Source organism: Electrona antarctica (genome assembly GCF_951216825.1).
Source record: "Electrona antarctica genome assembly, chromosome: 24".
Taxonomy (NCBI): domain Eukaryota; kingdom Metazoa; phylum Chordata; class Actinopteri; order Myctophiformes; family Myctophidae; genus Electrona; species Electrona antarctica.
Genome location: NC_136803.1, coordinates 31,778,535 through 31,797,320, shown reverse-complemented (window position 1 = coordinate 31,797,320; position 18,786 = coordinate 31,778,535). Strand labels below are relative to the sequence as shown.

Here is an 18,786-nt window from a genome sequence, read left to right as displayed (position 1 = left end):
ATATGTTCTAGTTACGTTCTTAGCTTACGCATGTTTCTTGATAAATGCATTTTATATACAGTATGTGATGTATTCCCATACTTTTGTTCTTGCCTAATGTAAGTCGCTCTGGATTAAGAGCGTCTGCTAAATGCCTAAATTGTAAATTGTAATGTAAATTGTAAATTGTGTGTCCGTCCGTCCGCCCTTCCTTCCGTCCGTCTGTGTACAGCTAATCTCCGGCACCGTTAACCCGGTCGATGCCAAACTTTGCACACACACTCCCTGGATGCCAACGATGAACCTCTGCCCCACATTTTCCAGAACGGCCTGTTATAGCGCCACCATGAGGCAGCTTTTCACATTTTTTACCTAAAACTGCACAGATCTGCGTGAAACGTTGCATGCACACTCCCTAGAGGCCAAGGACAAACCTTTGACCTGCATTTTCCGCATCTGCCTTTTATAGCGCCACCAGGAGGCCGACTTTTGTAAAACACATTTTTTGATATTACTCCTCCAGATTCTGTCCAAAAATCTCACAAATCGTTACACAGTATCTCTATGGTCATGTGCTCAAGTCGGATCTGTCTGATATTTCATATTCCATCCTAATTGGCTATAATTGGCTTTCACAGTTTGCAAGATTGCCCCGTTTTGAACAATAGCCTCAAATCATGAACGCAGCATGCAATTTACGTGAAATCTTTCACACATTTTCTTACTAGGCTGAGGAATATATCCCACCCTTTTCACATTGGCCTGTTATAGCGCCACCAACAGGTTGATTTTTGCAAAACACATTTTTGGACAAAATGCCTCAAATCATCCAATTGCCATCAAAGGCGTATGAAGAAATGGCAATCGGTACACATGATCTCTGTAGTCATGTGATCAAGACGAGTCTGTTGGATTTCTCAGATTGTACACTGATTGGCTAAGATTGCCTTCCAAAGTTTTCAGGAGTGGCCCGTTTTGTACAAAATGCTGCACATGTCTTGCTCATCCAGAATTCTATCCTCAGAGATGCTATGAGTGATCTGGCTCTGCATTTCCTCAACAAAATGAAGCAAATTGTTGCAAAAACAAATACAAAAAAACATCCTCCTAAACATTTTGCCAAACATCACACACACTCCTATCCTCCTGGTGGAGACCTGTGCCCGGAAGGGCACTTTTTCTAGTTTCTTCTGTTTTCTACATGAATATAACCACATTATAACCATATAAAATGAAATGGGAGTTAAATGCTGCAATTTGTAAAAATGACAAAATATGACTCCTAACGTTGTTTAAGTGGGACTCTCACTGCATACATCACTGCATTTGTAGAATCGTCCTCGGGTCTAAATGGGTTAAGCTCTAGTCGTCTCTGGCTTCTGTCTCACTCAGGCTTTCTTTGTATCTCTGTTTTTTGTCTGTCTCCAAGGTGGATGAACTGATGAGGCAGGAGTTGAAGAACCTCAAGCTGGCCGTGGATAGAGACAAGGGGAAGAAAAAGAAAAAGCCAAAGAAGGGCATCAAGAAGGTGAATAAATTGTGTTTGTGGAGTCGACTAGATTTAGATAATTTGATTGTGCCCAGACAATTAGACCCCTATCTGTGTCTGGTTTCTAAAGCCTGATTTATATACGAGCCGAACTTTACTGTGACTCTCCTAGACATTTGAATTCAAGCTTATACTCATCCTAGACCAGGAACGACTAGCTCCTCTCCAAAAGGCTCATTCATACATGTTCCATGACCTCTTTGTTCGACTTTTATTTATTTTTTTAATCTTTCAACACATCGAAAATATACGAAAATATCATGTGACAAATTATTAATCGGCCTTAACGTTATGTTTTTACTCAGTCAGTTCCACAGTCTCAGACATATAAGCTGTCACTCTAAGTGCCTTTCATGCTATCAAACTCTACACAGGGTTTTATTTTCTCTATTTCTTTTATTTCTTCACGAGTATGTGCAGTTTCCAAGAGGAACTTGGCTTGGCATTCTGTGGTTTCGGCCAAAATAACTGGAATTGTTGACAGGGAGATGGAGAGTCCAAGGGTGACGTGCCAAAATAGCTTGTAAAAAATAGAATAAGGTTGCAGAATACTGAGAAAGGCAGTGGGGGTGTGTGTTGTGAACTCCAAACCTAATTCTATACCAAATAATTATGTTTACTGAACACTTTTCAATAGTCTTTTCACTATATAAAGGCTATATATAATATAATAATTTCTCTATGGAGAATAACATGGGGTCATCTTAAAATCGTCTCATATAATCATTGTGGTCCAAAAATAAACAAGCTGTCTGCGTTATTGTTGGGGAGGTGTCTCTGTCGTTTACAACAGTCAGTCACTCATATATGATGCAGTCTGTTTCTAGCGAAAATCTAACTAATTCAGCAGCAGTAACACGTTTTCTCTCAGTCAGTTGATTCTTCATATCCATATGAGTGAAACGGCCAGGATGACATGTTTATTTTTCAAAGACAGTTCTTATATGAGGTGATCTAAAATCCCCCTATGGGGATTACAATGCAAATAAAAAGTACATGAACCTGTGGATTTGCGCCCTCTACCGATATTGTCAGATTTCGGTGCTGATCTACAGTGTTGTCCCTGAACGCGTTCAAAGAACGATCGTTCACGAACACGTTCATATTTTGGGTGAACGTGAACTGAACGTACTGCGTGATGAACGCCATTGTGAATGTGTTCATTTATGCCGTGTGAAAGTCACTTTCTCACATTCAACTTCGTTCAAGAGTGAGTGTTTCCATAGAGCCTTCCAGGCGAAACCCTGCTAAAACACACCCTAATTTCTAGCGGAAAACCCACCAATAAGCCCTTATCCGACACAAATTAACTAATCTTTCTCAGCCGTACAATTTCACTGGAGCGCACAGTGCGCATCTAACTGCATGATGATCCTGTCATGCACGCAGACACAGAACATGTCCCGACCCAAACACTGAGGAGATAAACGTGATGTTTGATTAAACATAATGTGCCACGAAAAATAGCTTCCAATAGCTTGTTATTTTTGCGTCGAGGAGCCATGTGTCCAACTGTGCATACATGATCGCCTCGAGCGGCCAACAAAACACATCTCCCTCCACAGAAGCGCAGTGATGCCTGATTTATTCTTCGTCGTACAACGTGTTCCATGCTGAAAATAGCTGATCTACAAGCTCACAACGCGTTGAGTCCGCAACGTGTTGTGAGCTTGTAGATCAGCTATTTTCAGTACGCAGAGATATGCAGGCTGTGAGAACTGAACTGAGAGCCTTCACAATAAAAGCATGCAGCTTTCACAAGTTGGCCCCACAGGATTTAGAATTCGGTGGCATTTCACATTGGAAAAGAGCTATTTTCTTTTTTCCAAAATGTAAAATAAAATATATATTAATAAGGACTTCATTTGGACTTCATTCCCAATAGGAAAAAAGTCTGCGGTTCTATGGCTATGGGCTGTGGCAATAATTAAAAAAAAGAACTTTAGTTCTTTAGTAGTTTGTTGAATTATGAACTGATCTAGTTAATTTACATTTTTTTTAACTGAACTGAACTAGTTCATAAAAAAACTAACTTTTAACTTTCCCAACACTGCTGATCTATTCATCATAGACCGAGGAGACCGATCGCAATTGAAAGCTGATCTCAAGCCATTCCAACTGGTAACAAGACGTTTAGGGGTGAGTTGTCAGGACAACTCACCAAAAGTCTGACTGAATATGTAGCCTTTGAGCTATACTTTACTGAATATTTCACAAGAATATAACACAAGAGTCAAATGTACGGTCAAATGTAATGTAGTTTATTTAAATATAGAAACATTGTAAACAAAGTTCAAACAGCAGTTTGTACAAAAAATATAAAAAAAGGTAAACATCAAAAGTTTAGAAAAACATCAGTTTGTACAAAAAAATATAGAAAAAAGTTAAGTATAGAAAAAATGTAAACTAAAAAATATAGTAAAAAGTTGTCATAAAAAAAAAAAAAACATCAGTTTGCTACAAAAACACTAAAAAGTTGTCATATCTACAAAAAGAAAGAAAAAAGTTGTGCTGTGTGCAGTGCAGTGTGCTGTCCCATTTTGGTCAAAAGTTGTGCACTAAAAAGTTGTCATATCTACAAAAAGAAAGAAAAAAGTTGTGCTGTGTGCAGTGCAGTGTGCAGTGTGCTGTCCCATTTTGGTCAAAAGTTGTGCAGTGCAGTGTGCTCATCTCCACACTGGGGCATTCAATTCAGATGTAATTCAGTCAGTATAGGCCTATTAGAACTGTGATTGATTGATCATGCGTCCGTTGTGCGTCTAATTAGCAACTTTGTACAGCCGTCAGACTCTGCCTTTGAAGCGCAAACATTATCCACAAACGACCCCCCCCCCCCTCAATGCTGCATAGAGAGAGAGAGAGAGAGAGAGAGAGAGAGAGAGAGAGAGACGCTCTACTCCTTACAAGTGTTTCACCGGATTTTACTGTTAAATAAATAAATAATTAGCCGTGACTGCGCACGTCTGTAGGAACCGATAGTTAGATCCGAAATTGAATTATGCCTACTGTAATGGGTGCCACGGAAAGTACAGACAACTCACCCCGCAATGTCAGAAAGTGAAGATAGCTCACCCCGGAAAGTAAAGACATCTCACCGGGGTGAGATGTCTTCACTTTCCGGGGTGAGCTGTCCGGGGTGAGCTGTCCGGACAACTCACCCCGACATGTCAAAAAGTGAAGACAACTCACCGGGGTGAGATGTCTCGTATTCATTCAACTTCCCCAGCCATCCAACTATGGAGACCTCTAAGACCTGAATGTATATATATTCACCTCGGTTCGTCCAGTTTGTGTGCGCCAGGTCGCGCCGCGCCTGTTCGCGCAATTCTTGCATTGACTTTGTATGTAATCGTAACTAAATGCAACAAAGTTTAAATTCATGGATCTCCAGCGTCAAGATTACAGAAGACGGTGACACTATGATTGAGTAGAGGAAGGGTCAAAGCGACATACTGTACACCACATTATGACAGATTAACAGTTTGGCCATAAATGACTCTGTGCTTTGGCTTGTTATCCTGACTCTCTGCCAAAATGGCTCAACTTGTTGACGGATAAATATGTTTGTTTCTATGTGTGTGATGTTGATACTTGAATATAGTATATATAAAACATAGAGACATCATATCAACATATTATGTTGATATGATGTCTATATGTTGCTAGACACAGTGTCTGGACAAACTACAAAATAAATAACATAATTATAAAGAATATACATGTATTATAAAGATAAGCCTTAGGACTAAGGTTAAGGCTAGGTCTCTAATGAACTGTGGATGAAATATGCTGGGCAGAACTAGGGATGTCCCGATACACATTTTCCGGTCCTGATCCGATCCCAATACCACAATGTCTGTGTTAACCGATACCGATACAGAATACCGATACCAGTGTTGTGATCTCGTGTTGTGTTTATAGCTTTCTAGCTATATATCTTGTGCTGTGTTCATAGCAGACTTCTCACTCATATGTGCACTTGCAGTTTGGGCAACTCCAAAGCAAACTCCACATGCTGCAACATTTTATTTACTTGCCATAGTGTCAACCCCTGTGTCGGATCGGTGGTTAGACTGGCATATTTGCCGATACCGATATGGCAAATAAGGGCCGATACAGATACTTTTCCAATACTGATACAGTATCTCTAGGCACTGGTAGAACATAATATTTTGATAATATAAAAGCATGTGACATGAATAACAAATTCAGACCAAGATAATGACACATTTTCCTGGATTGAAACACAACTTTAAATAGACATGAATAACAAATCATCAGACCAAGATAATGACACATTTTCCTGGATTGAAACACAACTCTAAATATTTTCCTCAGCAGAGCACGGGTTTCTCCCTTTGGAGCGTGCAGTACGTCGTCCTTATTTTGGACTTACTGAAACTAGACGACCCAGCCCAGTTTCAGGGCGTATTTATGGTCAACATGTTGAAAGTACGCAAACACGAAACATATTTGTTAGTTTGGAGAACGCCAGGCAGCGTGTCCATGTCTCCCCAGGCACTGAGTCAGCTGCTGTGTTGAGCTCGTTTTCTGATCACAATGTTCCCCCTCTCTCTCATCGGAGGTTCCTTAACTCTGGCTACAGCAGTTGAGGGCATTTCCCTCCATCCACAGGCCACGATGTAGAGTAGAGGTCACAATGAGTGAAAGTATGTTGGCTTAACGACAACATCGATTGTTGAGTAACACACTTGTTAGCAGAAAGAATGACTGATGCACTCAACATTCAGGAATATAAAACATTCACTTGGTTAACTTTGGCTGAACCGGAAGGATGGATGGATGGATGAATGGAGGGTGCAACCACGGGACAAGTGTACTGTACGTTTTGGATCTAACTGCAGACGGATAGATGGAGTTGCTCAGGTGGCGCAGTGGTAAAGTCCCTGCCCCCCCCCACTGTGGAGTTTGTGGGTTTGAATCCACTGTGGTGCATGGGGCTTTGTCAAGCGTCTATACGAACACAAGGGGAGGGGAGGGTGATACCTACTGCATAGGAATACACAGTGGTGGAAAAAGTACTCAATTGTTTTACTTAAGTAAAAGTACCAATACTGCAATTTAGAAGTACTTTAAAAGTAAAAGTATGGAATTAAAAATGTACTTGAGTAAAAGTACAAAAGTATCGGCATCAAAATGTACTTAAAGTACTAAAAGTAAAAGTACTCATATTGCAGAATGTCCCATTTCACAAGTTCAAAGTATGTACAAAATCTATTGAAAATAGCCGATCTACAAGCTCACAATGCGTTGCAATGGCCGAAATGTATAGGTTTGAAGTGGTTAATGTATGTTTTCTAATCAAAATTCAAATCGCCAAAGTAACTAAAGTTTTCAAATAATTGTAGTGAAGTAAAAGTACCAATTTTGGCTCTGAGATGTAGTGGAGTAGAAGTACTGGACATTGGAAATACTCAAGTAAAGTAGAAATACCTCAAAATTGTACTTAAGTACAGTACTTAAGTAAAAGTACTTAGTTACTTTCCACCACTGGGAATACATGCAGTGATATCACCCTCTGCTGACACGTGCCGTGTCAGGGAGTGTTGGGTGGGAGGAGTAGGACAAGGCTCTTATGTCCTCCCTGTGGGGGCTCCTCGCTGGCACGTGAGTCAGTAGGATACAACACAAGGACACAATGTGCGTGGGGAAGAATCTAATGGCAAAAACGACTACATTTGGGAGAAAAGGGGGGTAAAAAGCACAAAAAAAGATCGATTGATTGATTGATAGAGTAGTACACAGACAATGTAACGCGGCCCCTCCTGCCCCCTCTTCTAACTGATTATAGGATCCAACCGGTGTTGTTTTTTGGCAGCAATTTTAGTTTTAGTCAGTCTCTTGAATAGTTTTCATTTAGTTTCAGTCACATTTTAGTCACCTGGAATGTTTTAGTGTTAGTCTAGTTTTAGTCAACTAAATATCATAAGATTTTAGTCTAAAAATGTATTTTGGTGGGGCATTGAGGCCATCGTAATGACTGTTTTTACACTTAGATCGGCTATTTTCACCATGCAACCAAATTACTTGTTTTTTACTTATACTGGCTCTCTTGTCCACTAGTCCCTTCCTAACATTTGTTTCATTTAAATTGTCAGTATATTCAGTCTTAGTTTTAGTCATTGTACCTTTAGTTTTCATTAAAAAAAATAAGGGAAATAAGGGAGTTGACGAACATTTTTCGCCTTAGTATTAGTCTACAAAATCACTGGATCCAACCAGACTCCCGCCTGGACCTCCCAGTTCCAGAGCTGGAGTTCCCCCCCCCCCCCCTCTTTTGATGTAAACATGAACCCGAGAACACCTATCTGTTATGTTGTGTATTTGCATTTTGCTGCTGTCGGGGCAGAAACCTCTTATCTCCATATTCTAACTTTATGTGGGTTTCTTTTTTCATAAACACTTTGAGGGCTGTAAATTGATTGATCAAACTATATGCCCTGCTTAATACGCTATACCCGACATTTGTTTTATGTGTTTAAATCGCCGTATTTTAATAATTAAAAAGAAACTCCGTCTTTGCCGCGGAGCTGGTGGATAGAGCTTCATGTTATGATGACTAAAGCGGAAATCAACCCATGCGCTGGGCTGCTAGGGCTTCTGGGAAATTGAGTCCAATGCAAGTGAACGGGGGTTTTGTCTCTACTACAACACCCTTTGGAGGCGGATCTTTTGGCGTAGCAAGATGGCGGGTGGTGCGATCGTAAATAACACACGGAGGAACCTATTTTCGCCGGATTCTCGCCGATCAAAAGCCCAAATACTTCAGCGTATGGTCTAAAGGTAATAAAACAATCTCGGCAGCGTAGAATATTTGATTATAATGCGGGTAACACGTAGTACGCAGTAGAACTGTTAACGGCCCTACTTGATTGTACATCACACAAACTAATCAAAAGTAGCAGATCTGCAAGCTCGAAACGCGGTGAAAAGCCACACGTTTTGTGCTTGTAGATCTGCTGCTTTTGTTATTTAAAATATCCTGAAAAGTAACAACATAATTATGGACATATGAGGTTTCCACCCGACATGAGACGATTCCCTTGTTGAAATCAGATGGAATGCAATTCTCCGTAACGTAACACAATCCCGCCAGAACCGATCCGGGACCACCCTGCTATATCTCTATCAATTCGCAATGTGTTTCAGGAAAATAAAAACATTTTCATTGTAAATATTTAACAGAAAAACGGGATCGAGTCAACATGCTTAAATAACGCGTTGTTACTCTCTGTGATGTACTGTGTGTGGATTGGTCTATATTTCCCTCTCTCTCTCGCATGTATTCCATTTATATTTCTGTCATCGTGTCTCTCGGTGGCAGTGTGCGGGCTGATGTTTCTCTGTTTATGCAGAACGTCTGGTCGTGCGTTGTTTGGTCTGTCTGTCTGTCTGTCTGTCTGTCTGTCTGTCTGTCTGTCTGTCTGTCTGTCTGTCTGTCTGTCTGTCTGTCTGTCTGTCTGTCTGTCTGTCTGTCTGTCTGTCTGTCTGTCTGTCTGTCTGTCTGTCTGTGTGTGTGTGTGTGTGTGTGTGTGTGTGTGTGTGTACATACAGATGTAAGACGTATATGTCTAGCTATGCGTTGTGTGTGTGTGCACATATTGTGTGTTTAAATAAGTCTCTTTGCATGTGTCTGTGTATGTGTTCATGTACTTTATAGCATGGATGTACACATGTGTCTAGTTGTGTGCGCGGGTCATGTTTTTTATTGCTTTCTGCTTGTCTAATGCATGAAAATCATTGCTGGTCGCTGTCCAATTCTCATGGATGTGAGAAGAATGCTCTACTAGTACTAAGAGTCACAGAGTGGAAAAGAACGGACCCCAGGAGAGTACAAACCCAAAGTGTTAGTTTAACTCTGAGGGTACAGCGTTGGACCCCTAAGGGCCAGTAGACTGCACAGCACAACACAGAGCGTGTTAGTTTAATACTGACAGTGTGAGAGTGGACCCTTCCTTGACCACTGGAACCATGGCGTCTCTCTTCTCGTTCAGCGAAAGAAAATAGCCCATAATGCAAGCTTGCGATGGTGTATGGTTAGGGGTCATGTGGGACGCCGGTCAAAGTGTATAGGGTTTAAGTGGTTACAGGGCGGTAGAGTAAAAACCTGGATTTTATTTTAACCACATGATTCTGGGCATGTCATAGGCAAACATTCAGTGAAAAATGGCAGCTTGTAAGCTTGTAGATCGGCTATTTTGGTAATGAGATTTGGTGTTGAGGGAAGGGCAAGTACCTAGGCCTAAACAAAGTGTATATAGGGTTCAAGTTGTTACTTAAGCAATATTACAACAGTTACCCTTAAAACTAAGATAATCGCCAAAATGTTTTTTGCTTCAAATGACAGATGAAGCCACTACGACCACAAATGTCCCAAGAAACTAGCTAGCCTAGCCACCGAGTCTGCTGCGCTCTGAGAGAAAAGCATGGCTGAATTCTTTGTTTTGATTAGCCGTGCCATTATCGTGGTTTATGTACGGCTAGAAAGTTGCTTCAACCAATCGGATTGCTTCCTCAAAACGACCTGTTGTATAATTCCGAGTTGTTGAATTGACTGAACATGTGCAAATAAGGCAAAAAGCAACCGTTTCTCAAAGCACCTTGCAGAGTTGTTTTCAAGCTATGTGTGCCCAAGAGGCATGTTAAAAGTTGATTTCGTCGACTAATACTAAGACGAAAAATGTTTGTTGACAACCTTTTTTTACTGACGAAAACTAAATGAAAACTAAGCTATGATGACCCCTGGGAGTCCCCAGGGCCTGAATCCCACTTTGAGGACCACTGCTGTAGTGTTGTTGTTTTTCATACAGTATATGTAACGCGTTCATTGCTGAAACTTTATTTTATTTATTAGAAGAAGAAGAAGAGTAAGAAGACCAGTAAGAGAAAGAAGAAGAAAGAGAAGGACCTGACAGCAGACAGGTGTGTGTGTGTGTGTGTGTGTGTGGGGGGGGGGGGGGGGTGTGCTCTGTTTCAGACACATGTTCAGACTGTTCACATTCTCTCTCCATCCATATCTCACTCTCTCTCTCTCTCTCTCTCTCTCTCTCTCTCTCTCTCTCTCTGTCTGTCTGTCTGTCTGTCTGTCTGTCTGTCTGTCTGTCTCTCTCACTCTCTCTCTCAGGTCTCTGGAGTCTCTGTATGAAGAGCTGGTACTAGAGGGCATCCTGATTCGACCAATGAACATCAAGCTGTCAGATTATATTGGTACTGTTTCCACACACACACGTACACACACACACACACACACACACACACACACACACACACACACACACACACACACACACACACACACACACACACACCATTCCGTTGGGTATCACGTTTTTGAGTGGTGCAACCACTCCTATAGACAGCTACTGTATGTGTGTCCCTGGCTGGCTGTGTCTGAGCATGAAAATAGCGTTTGCTTGGTTTTCACCACCAAGTGTCACTGTTGCGCAGCCTAACACACACATTAACTGTATGATTTCGGGTGTGGCGGTACAGTTACAGTACAGTAGAGCAGGGGTATTCAAATGACGGCCCGGGGGCCAAATGCGGCCCGCGGAGCTCCCCCTAGTGGCCCTTGGAACATTTATCAAAAAAGAGAAAAAAAAGTTGCAATTTTAAATATTTTGTAATAACTAAATACTTGAGGAACGGAGTCAAACCTCCCTCGCAGCGGACACACACACACACACACACACACACACACACACACACACACACACACACACACGTGCACGCTCTAACTCCAGCCAGACTCACTCTATCATGCAGAACAGACACACATGTTTGAGGATCGTCTTCAGCCCAGAAGGTCCAACCATGCATTTATTCTTGTCTTTCAGATGTTTCTGCCCCGCGCCTCACTGTGTCTCTCTCCCTATTCTATCTTTGTCAGCTCTGTCTGTGCATGTGTGGCCATTTTGTCTCACGCATCTGTCTCTCGTTAGCCACACCTGGCTGTAGGCAGTGCCGGAGAGGGATCGCACGCGCGCGCCCGCGTGTGTGTGTGTGTGTGGTGGTTTCAAATTCGTATAATGATTTTTTCATCGATTACGATTAAATAACGTAAATAAGTTAAACCCCCATCGCCCAGGACGAAGTTCTTTGTCTTTTCTATTAGTAACGCCCGACGCCCAAGACGAAGTTTTATCCAAAAGACGAAGTTTATTGATATGAAAACGGATCGCATCGCTCCACAGCCTGGGAGCGCCTGTTGCGCAATCCTCGATGTTGCACAACAGTGAGACGGCATCGAAAAGGTTCCCCCCCTGTTTAGCCGACGACAACGAAAGTCTTAAACCGTTAATAACTCGCGATCTAAATCATCCCGTCTAATTATAATAAAAAATCACACCCGTGTGAACTGAGTGGTGTAAGGTTTTATATAGCATGATCAGCTCTGATCTGACGTAATGAAATCACACCTGGATGTGATTTCACAACTGGCTTTTTTTGTGCAGAGAAAATGACCATGGTTGCTACGGTCATCCAGTTCACCCGGGTGTGATTTAATTACGTCAGAAATTATTTTGAACATAGCAACCATGCTCATTTTTTTCTGCACACAAAAGCCAGTTGTAGGAGTGGTTTACACCACTCAAAAAAAAATATCCTGTGTTAGACGGCCCTCCACTGTCCAGTCGCTAGTCGCGATAGATTTATTCTAACCTCCCGTTGTTGTTGATCGCCTCTAGAGTGGTTTGGCTACATCTAGCTGCTACAGCCACATTCGGAACAACATCCGATCCGTTGGTAAAAGTGCTCCGTTGCTATAAATCGACTGGATTAAATAACCCTGAACAATTAATGTGTTAACATAGCAGATCTTCAGTTGAAGATAGGGGATTTAATTTCCATTACCCAACCATTCAGTTGCAAAAAAAAGTATTTTTTTTTTTATTATTATTATTATTATTATTATTATTATTATTATTATTATTATTATTATTATTATTATTATTATTATTATTATTATATTATTATTACCCCCGAGGGGTCGCGACCCACGGGTTGAGAGCCCCTGCTTTACAGTAAACATTTATACATAAGTGCACTTATTTATGAAACATTTTACTCAACATACACAGAGTTAGAAGGTATATATATTTACAGTAAGTATGTTTATCTCTGTACATTAGTGTAAGAAACATTGAGCAAACGAGCACCATTATTTACAGATGAATGCAGTTTTTTGTTCTTTATTATTTTGTTTGTCTTCTTTATTTTCTTCGTTTATGGCTCCGACATTACATCCATTATTTTATACTCTGGCTATTCAAAAATAGCAGATATACTAAGTGTAGCTCACAGATCTACAAGCTTGCTGTTTTTGAAAAAGTGTGTGTATTTCTGAAAGCGAACCCTGGAGCAACACATTTTGAGATGGGGTCAGCGGCCAAATACATGTAATCTTGGGGATCCTTGACGTGAAGAAGTTTAGAGCACCACTTGATACAGTATAGCAACACGTTTAGAAGACATTCGTAGAATCAGCCTTTCAAATCAAGTCTTTTTGGGTTAAGGGTGATGGAAGTTGAGATGTGGCTGCCCACCCTGACCACCGTTGTGGTCTGACAGATAAGAAGTCTATAGGACCCAGCCATGCATGCATCACAGAGTTCAGTCCCCGTTCAGCCATTTTGTTACCTAGCCTGGAGGGGGACTGTGGTGTTAAGGTACAGTCTGACATATTTCCGTTCCCTATTGTTATCAAGATGGGAGCGGGATGACCTAATTCCCAGAGCTTTTTATTTGCCCCTCCTATATATATATTTTGTCCCCACACGTCTCATTTTTTGCCAATTAGGTCATATGTGCCTCAAATATGACTTAAATTTGTGCACAAACACAAACATTAAATCCCATTGACAATGAAGGGAAACTTTACGTCATATGTAGACGAGCAAATTGGCTAACCAATCACATCAATTCAGTTGTTCATGAGATGATGTATGATGATGTATACTGATAAGAGCGCCCCTCACTTCACACGGGTGTGATTTTTTTTAAAAGGTCGAATCTACATGTCTGCAGAGACCTATTCTGCTTTTGTATTCCATCGTCTCACTTTGAGATTATGAGATGAGCTCCCCAACAAACAAACGGATGTATGCTTGTTGTGGAGCTAATCTCATATAAACCGCCGCACCGGTCACTGGCAAATATCCTGTGCACGGCGCCAGTATGCCAACTTGCGTCTTATTATTGGTCCTTTAGTTTTTTTGACGGCTTCTGGTCTCATCGCCGCCAGTTCCCACCTGATGTTATGTGGGAGCTCTGACCGCTCCAGACCGTGCTTGATGGCCACCAGCTTGCATAACGTCTTGAGACTCGGACTCAAGTCCAGGATGTACAGGTCACGGGACGGCGTGGAGTCTCTGTATCCGCCAAAGAGAATGATGCAGTCTCCCACCATGCAACAGCACATGCCCGTCATCCACGGACACAGGGCCTTGCCCTTGGGCTCGACCTTCGTCCAGGAGAAGGTCAGCGGGTTGAACTTCCACAGATCGTTGAAGACCCAGTCCTTGTGGGAGCCGCCGAATATGTAGAGCTCTCCGTTGTAGGCGAAGGTGGAGTGATATTTGCGACTGACCGCCGGCGTCTTCAGCCAGGAGTCTGTCTCTGTGTCGAACACTCGGATGCTGTTGTGCAGCCGGTCCCCGAGGCCCCCGAACACGAACATCTTTGTCCCGATGATGGTGGCAGAGTGGCAGGACGACACGGGCGCCGGAATGCCTCCGGTGTGGATCAAGGACCAGGCCATTGTGACGGTGTCCAACTTGTAGATGTCGTTTGTGCACCCGGTCCAGTTGAATCCTCCGTAGATGAACATGGCCTTGCCAAGGACGCAGGCCGTGTGCTTGTACCTCGCCCGCGGCACGGTCTGATAGATCTTCGGCTTGCACCACCGGTGGGTGTCGACGTCGAGCGCGTAGAGCGTGCTGCAGTACGGGACCCCGCCCCATATGTAAATCACGCCGTCTATCAGCACGGCGGTGTGGCCGTGGCGCATGGAGGGCACCTGTAGGGGGCGCTCCCCTCGTTCGGCCGTCACCACCGGGGGCAGCGTCGTCCACCGCAAAGACACCGTGTTGAAGACGCGCACCTTGAGCTGATCCCTGTCGTTGGTGTAGGTCTCCCCGTCGCAGTAGCCCCCAAACGAGTACACCTTGTTCCCCAGTGCAACGGCAGCATGGGCCGTGTCCCTGTTAGGCCCTCCTTTCAGGTGGACCGTCCAGCAAAACATCTAAACCACCGGGAACATTATGGATGAAAAGAAACACAGGAAGTCTGGAGCTCTCTGCTGGAACTGTTGTCCCCCGGATAAGCGGTTGGAGAAGGATGAATGGAAGCCCTGAGCTGTAAAATAAAACAATGGCGTACCTTTATGAACACTTGGACTAATGTTGTTGTGGCAGCCCAAAACCTGGCCAATCCACAAAGCCGGTGTGTTGTGTCGGCCAATCGGGAAGGCCTGTTGCTTTCCCTTATATGGCGAAATGATTACCATGGTAACCCCAGCCCTGATCAGAGCTATTTAGACTCCGTTCACTTCATGGGGCCAGTCCAATGGTGACTCTGTCCGGCTATAGGGAGCCTAATGGTGACAAAACCCTGGACCGGAAATTCACAGAATGCACTGGGAGTTGAATAAAATAATCGATTTAGACAAATGAAAGAAGACCTATCACAGGTTATTTTCAGGTAACTTGTGTTCTGATTTGCAAACGATATTATTATATTGACGTCTCGAAAGAGCACAATAAGAGTTTTTGCAATGCTGCAGCTGGGTGCCTCTCAGTTTTGTGTCTGTGTGTACCACGGAATGTGATGATTTTGTTGGCTGAGCACGGAATGTGATGTATGATGATAAAAGCGCCCCTCACATCACACAGGTGTGATTTTTAGTAATGGTATGACATAAACATTACAGAGACTTTAGTTTTGTCATGTTGCACACATATCTAAAATTGCTGATATTTGCACTGCCCTCATTGAAAACAATGTATTTAAAACTCAGCCTGTCACTCTAGTCTTGAGCGCTGCATGAGTGACGTGGCCATGCTGTTTTCTCCCCCCCATTGGCGGCACTCTCTCTCTACTTCTTGTTTTCGTCCCCTCTCTTTGAAGTTAGACTGGGCCAGCTCTAAACTGACTGGCCCAATGGACCCTACGCCGGTGGTACCAGTACAGTGGCATTGCATCTTCATTGACTGTAACGTCATGTGGCAGTCATTGCACAAACAGCTGCAATTCATCCAAGGCTGCACACACTCCTTTATGAAATACAGTGTGTTGCGTTTACTTAGGAGAAAAACCTACAGTAAAATGTAGAGATTTAAGAAGAGCTTGCTTTTTGAGTCATTTAATTTCTGTAAACCATTTGTCAAGATAAGAAGCCTTTTCCTTACTGGCAGGTTTATATGCAAGGCCTTTCCATTATCGATTATTTGTTCCAAGTTCACTCAGCCATTGACGGAATGTAGGCCTGAACTGGGATTTCCATTGTTGTAAAATGAGTCATTTCGCTAGCAGAAAGAAGGGAGATATGGCCTGTGCAAGCTTGACTATGCTGGTTGCACTTTCCCCTTTTACTGTTTGGAACTTGTTCCTGACTACCTCATATCTCACTCACTCACTCACTCACTCACTCACTCACTCACTCACTCACTCACTCACTCAAACCAACACAAACTATGCCTTTTCTCAAAATAAAAGCTAAACTACTGCTTTAAAAAACAATTAAAACTAATAAAACAGAATAAAAAAAAGTAATAACCATGCCTACTTGGCCTCAATTGTCTGTCTGTCTGTCTGTCTGTCTGTCTGTCTGTCTGTCTGTCTGTCTGTCTGTCTGTCTGTCTGTCTGTCTGTCCCTCCCACATCTTTAGTTGTGACATCTGTCTTCCATGCTGTCTGCATTACAGCAGCTCTGATTCATTCCCTCTCTGGGTTTATCTTTGTAATGTGAACTTTACAGGGAAAGTGAGACGTCCGAGCCCTATTACTTGTCCTTCACGTCTTTTTATTGAGACCGTAGGAACTAGGAAGCCTCGGAAGCAAGGAGAGAAGACTCTGCTAGAAGACTCTGCTGTTCCCAAGCCATGTAGTGTTGCGTGCATGCGTGTGTGTGTTACATCTGGTTCCAGGGGCAAGGGAGTTTTAAATCTCTCTGGTGTGCATCCGTCCGTTCTCTCTCTCTAAGACTCACTGCTGTTCATCGGTGCAGCGGTTTCTGATCATTTTCATGCGATCGACCATCGTTTCCATTTTCCATGTCTCGGCACACGTGTGTGTTCCTGTGATCTTTGTGTGTGCTCTTGCTGTGAACAGGTTGCTCTGTCCACACACACACGCGCGTGCTCACAGTGCTTCATGCGTGTAGCTCGGGGTGCCACTGGACACTGTCAAGATTGTTTGCATTTATTTTCATCCTTTTCAAATTATTCTGTCTGTTTGTTTTTCCTCCACTTCTCTTATGCGTCTGTCTGTTTCTCATCGTACGCACAACGGTCTCTATGGTGAACTCGTTTGTCTGACGTTTGACTGTCTCTTTCTGTCTCTTTCTCTCTCTCTTTGGGCCTTTCATCGTCCAGTGTCCCTGGACGCTCTCTGTCACAACATTGTATTCATATATTTTTGTGTGCGTGTGTGCGTGTCTCCTCGGCTCTTCCTTGGTTCTGTAAAACCAATCCTGCCCTCCAATGTTCCGTGATTTGAGATCCATCTTCTTCATATTTAGTGTGGTTGCCCTAAAGGGCAACCAGACTATTGTAATTAGTGTGGTTGCCCTAAAGGGCAACCAGACTATAGTACTTGTAACACTTTATTGTGGGCTCGCAACAGCGAGCACACACTAGTTATTGCCAGTTTATATTTATTATTCTTTATTCCGCCACTTTCTTCGTACTCCTACTACTTTCACACACTTTATACTAGAAATTTAGTTCAAACTTCAAACTGTTCAGCTCTTTGCAGTTATGTGTGCTTGCATTTAGATTTTTACAATTGTTTATACTTTTTTAACTTTTAAACTTTTAAACTTTTTTTTACATTCTTTATAATGAGAGTCGATGGGAGAAACGTCCCATTTTTCACAGTTGACTTGTTTGTGCTCTTATTACTCTGTCATACTTTCACTTTGAAACTCCATTCAAACTTTAAAATGTTCATCTATCTTTGAATTTTCATTGGTGAAAACGTTTTTTTGAAAAAGTTTATACTTTTTAAAATATTTAACTTTATTTATAAAATGTTTCTCTCATAGACAATGTATGGGATGCAATCTCTAAATCCACCTCACTTTTGCACCCTCATTACTCTGGCATACTTTGTCATAGAAACGTGATTTAAACTTTAGCTAGCTCACACGACTGTGGACTTTTTCGTGGTTCAAACCGTATTCGAATATGTTACACGGTTTTTCCGAAATCGCAGTTCAATCGCAGGCCGTTTCGCGTAATCAGTGTCCCCTTAGAGTGCGGGGCCTCCTTGAGTAGAGTGTGGAAACTGAAATGCTTCCCTCGGAAATCTACCAAACAAATTGTCGTCCTGGCCAAAATATTCACTTTACACGGATGTTCTTTGGTCATTTTGTAGCCACACATGTCCTCTTTCACACAATGTAACCACCAAAGCACAGATACATACAGAATGTGAACTACGGCCTTTTAAGTGACACAAATACAGTCAAGCTGCCCATTGACCTCCATTGTATAATTCTTACGAGGAAAGTATCGTGAAGACAATTCTTAACTCGCTCTTATAACCACATTTTCGATCGTACCAACACCACCATCGCACATGTTGTACCTCAATGTCTCAGGCCACTCAAAGTGAAAATAATATTTGCATTCGACTTTTACTTTTTGCGATAGAGCAATTTGTTCGGGCATAGGTTTTTCCCTATTCAGGCCCATTGAAATCTCCCAGTCATAGTGAAGCACTGTTTTACTCTCCCACAGCTGAGACATATAAGGGCTTAATTACAGGGCTGACATTAGAGTTACAAGATCTCAATGAGTTGCTCTGCGAAACCTTGTGAGCTTGTAGGTCTGCTATTTGTGCAGTCACAGACACACGCATGCATACGCACGCATGCATACGCACGCACGCACGCATGCACGCAGCTTGTAGGTCTGCTATTTGTGCAATTAGGCTCTACACACAGTCACAGACACACACACGCATGCATGCACACGCACGCACGTGCACGCACACGCACGTGCACGCACACACAC

General features: G+C 42.6%; 1 protein-coding gene across 2 annotated transcripts in view; it reads left to right on the top strand.

The window, feature by feature from the left end:
• Positions 1 to 18,786, top strand: part of drc11 (dynein regulatory complex subunit 11) — a 106,252-nt gene that overhangs the window by 54,631 nt on the left and 32,835 nt on the right. For both annotated transcript variants that reach the window (XM_079495383.1, XM_079495384.1), the window contains exons 13-15: positions 1,409 to 1,507; positions 10,404 to 10,471; positions 10,674 to 10,756. In XM_079495383.1, the coding sequence (XP_079351509.1) occupies positions 1,409 to 1,507; positions 10,404 to 10,471; positions 10,674 to 10,756 (250 nt within the window). The remainder of the gene's footprint in view (positions 1 to 1,408; positions 1,508 to 10,403; positions 10,472 to 10,673; positions 10,757 to 18,786) is intronic.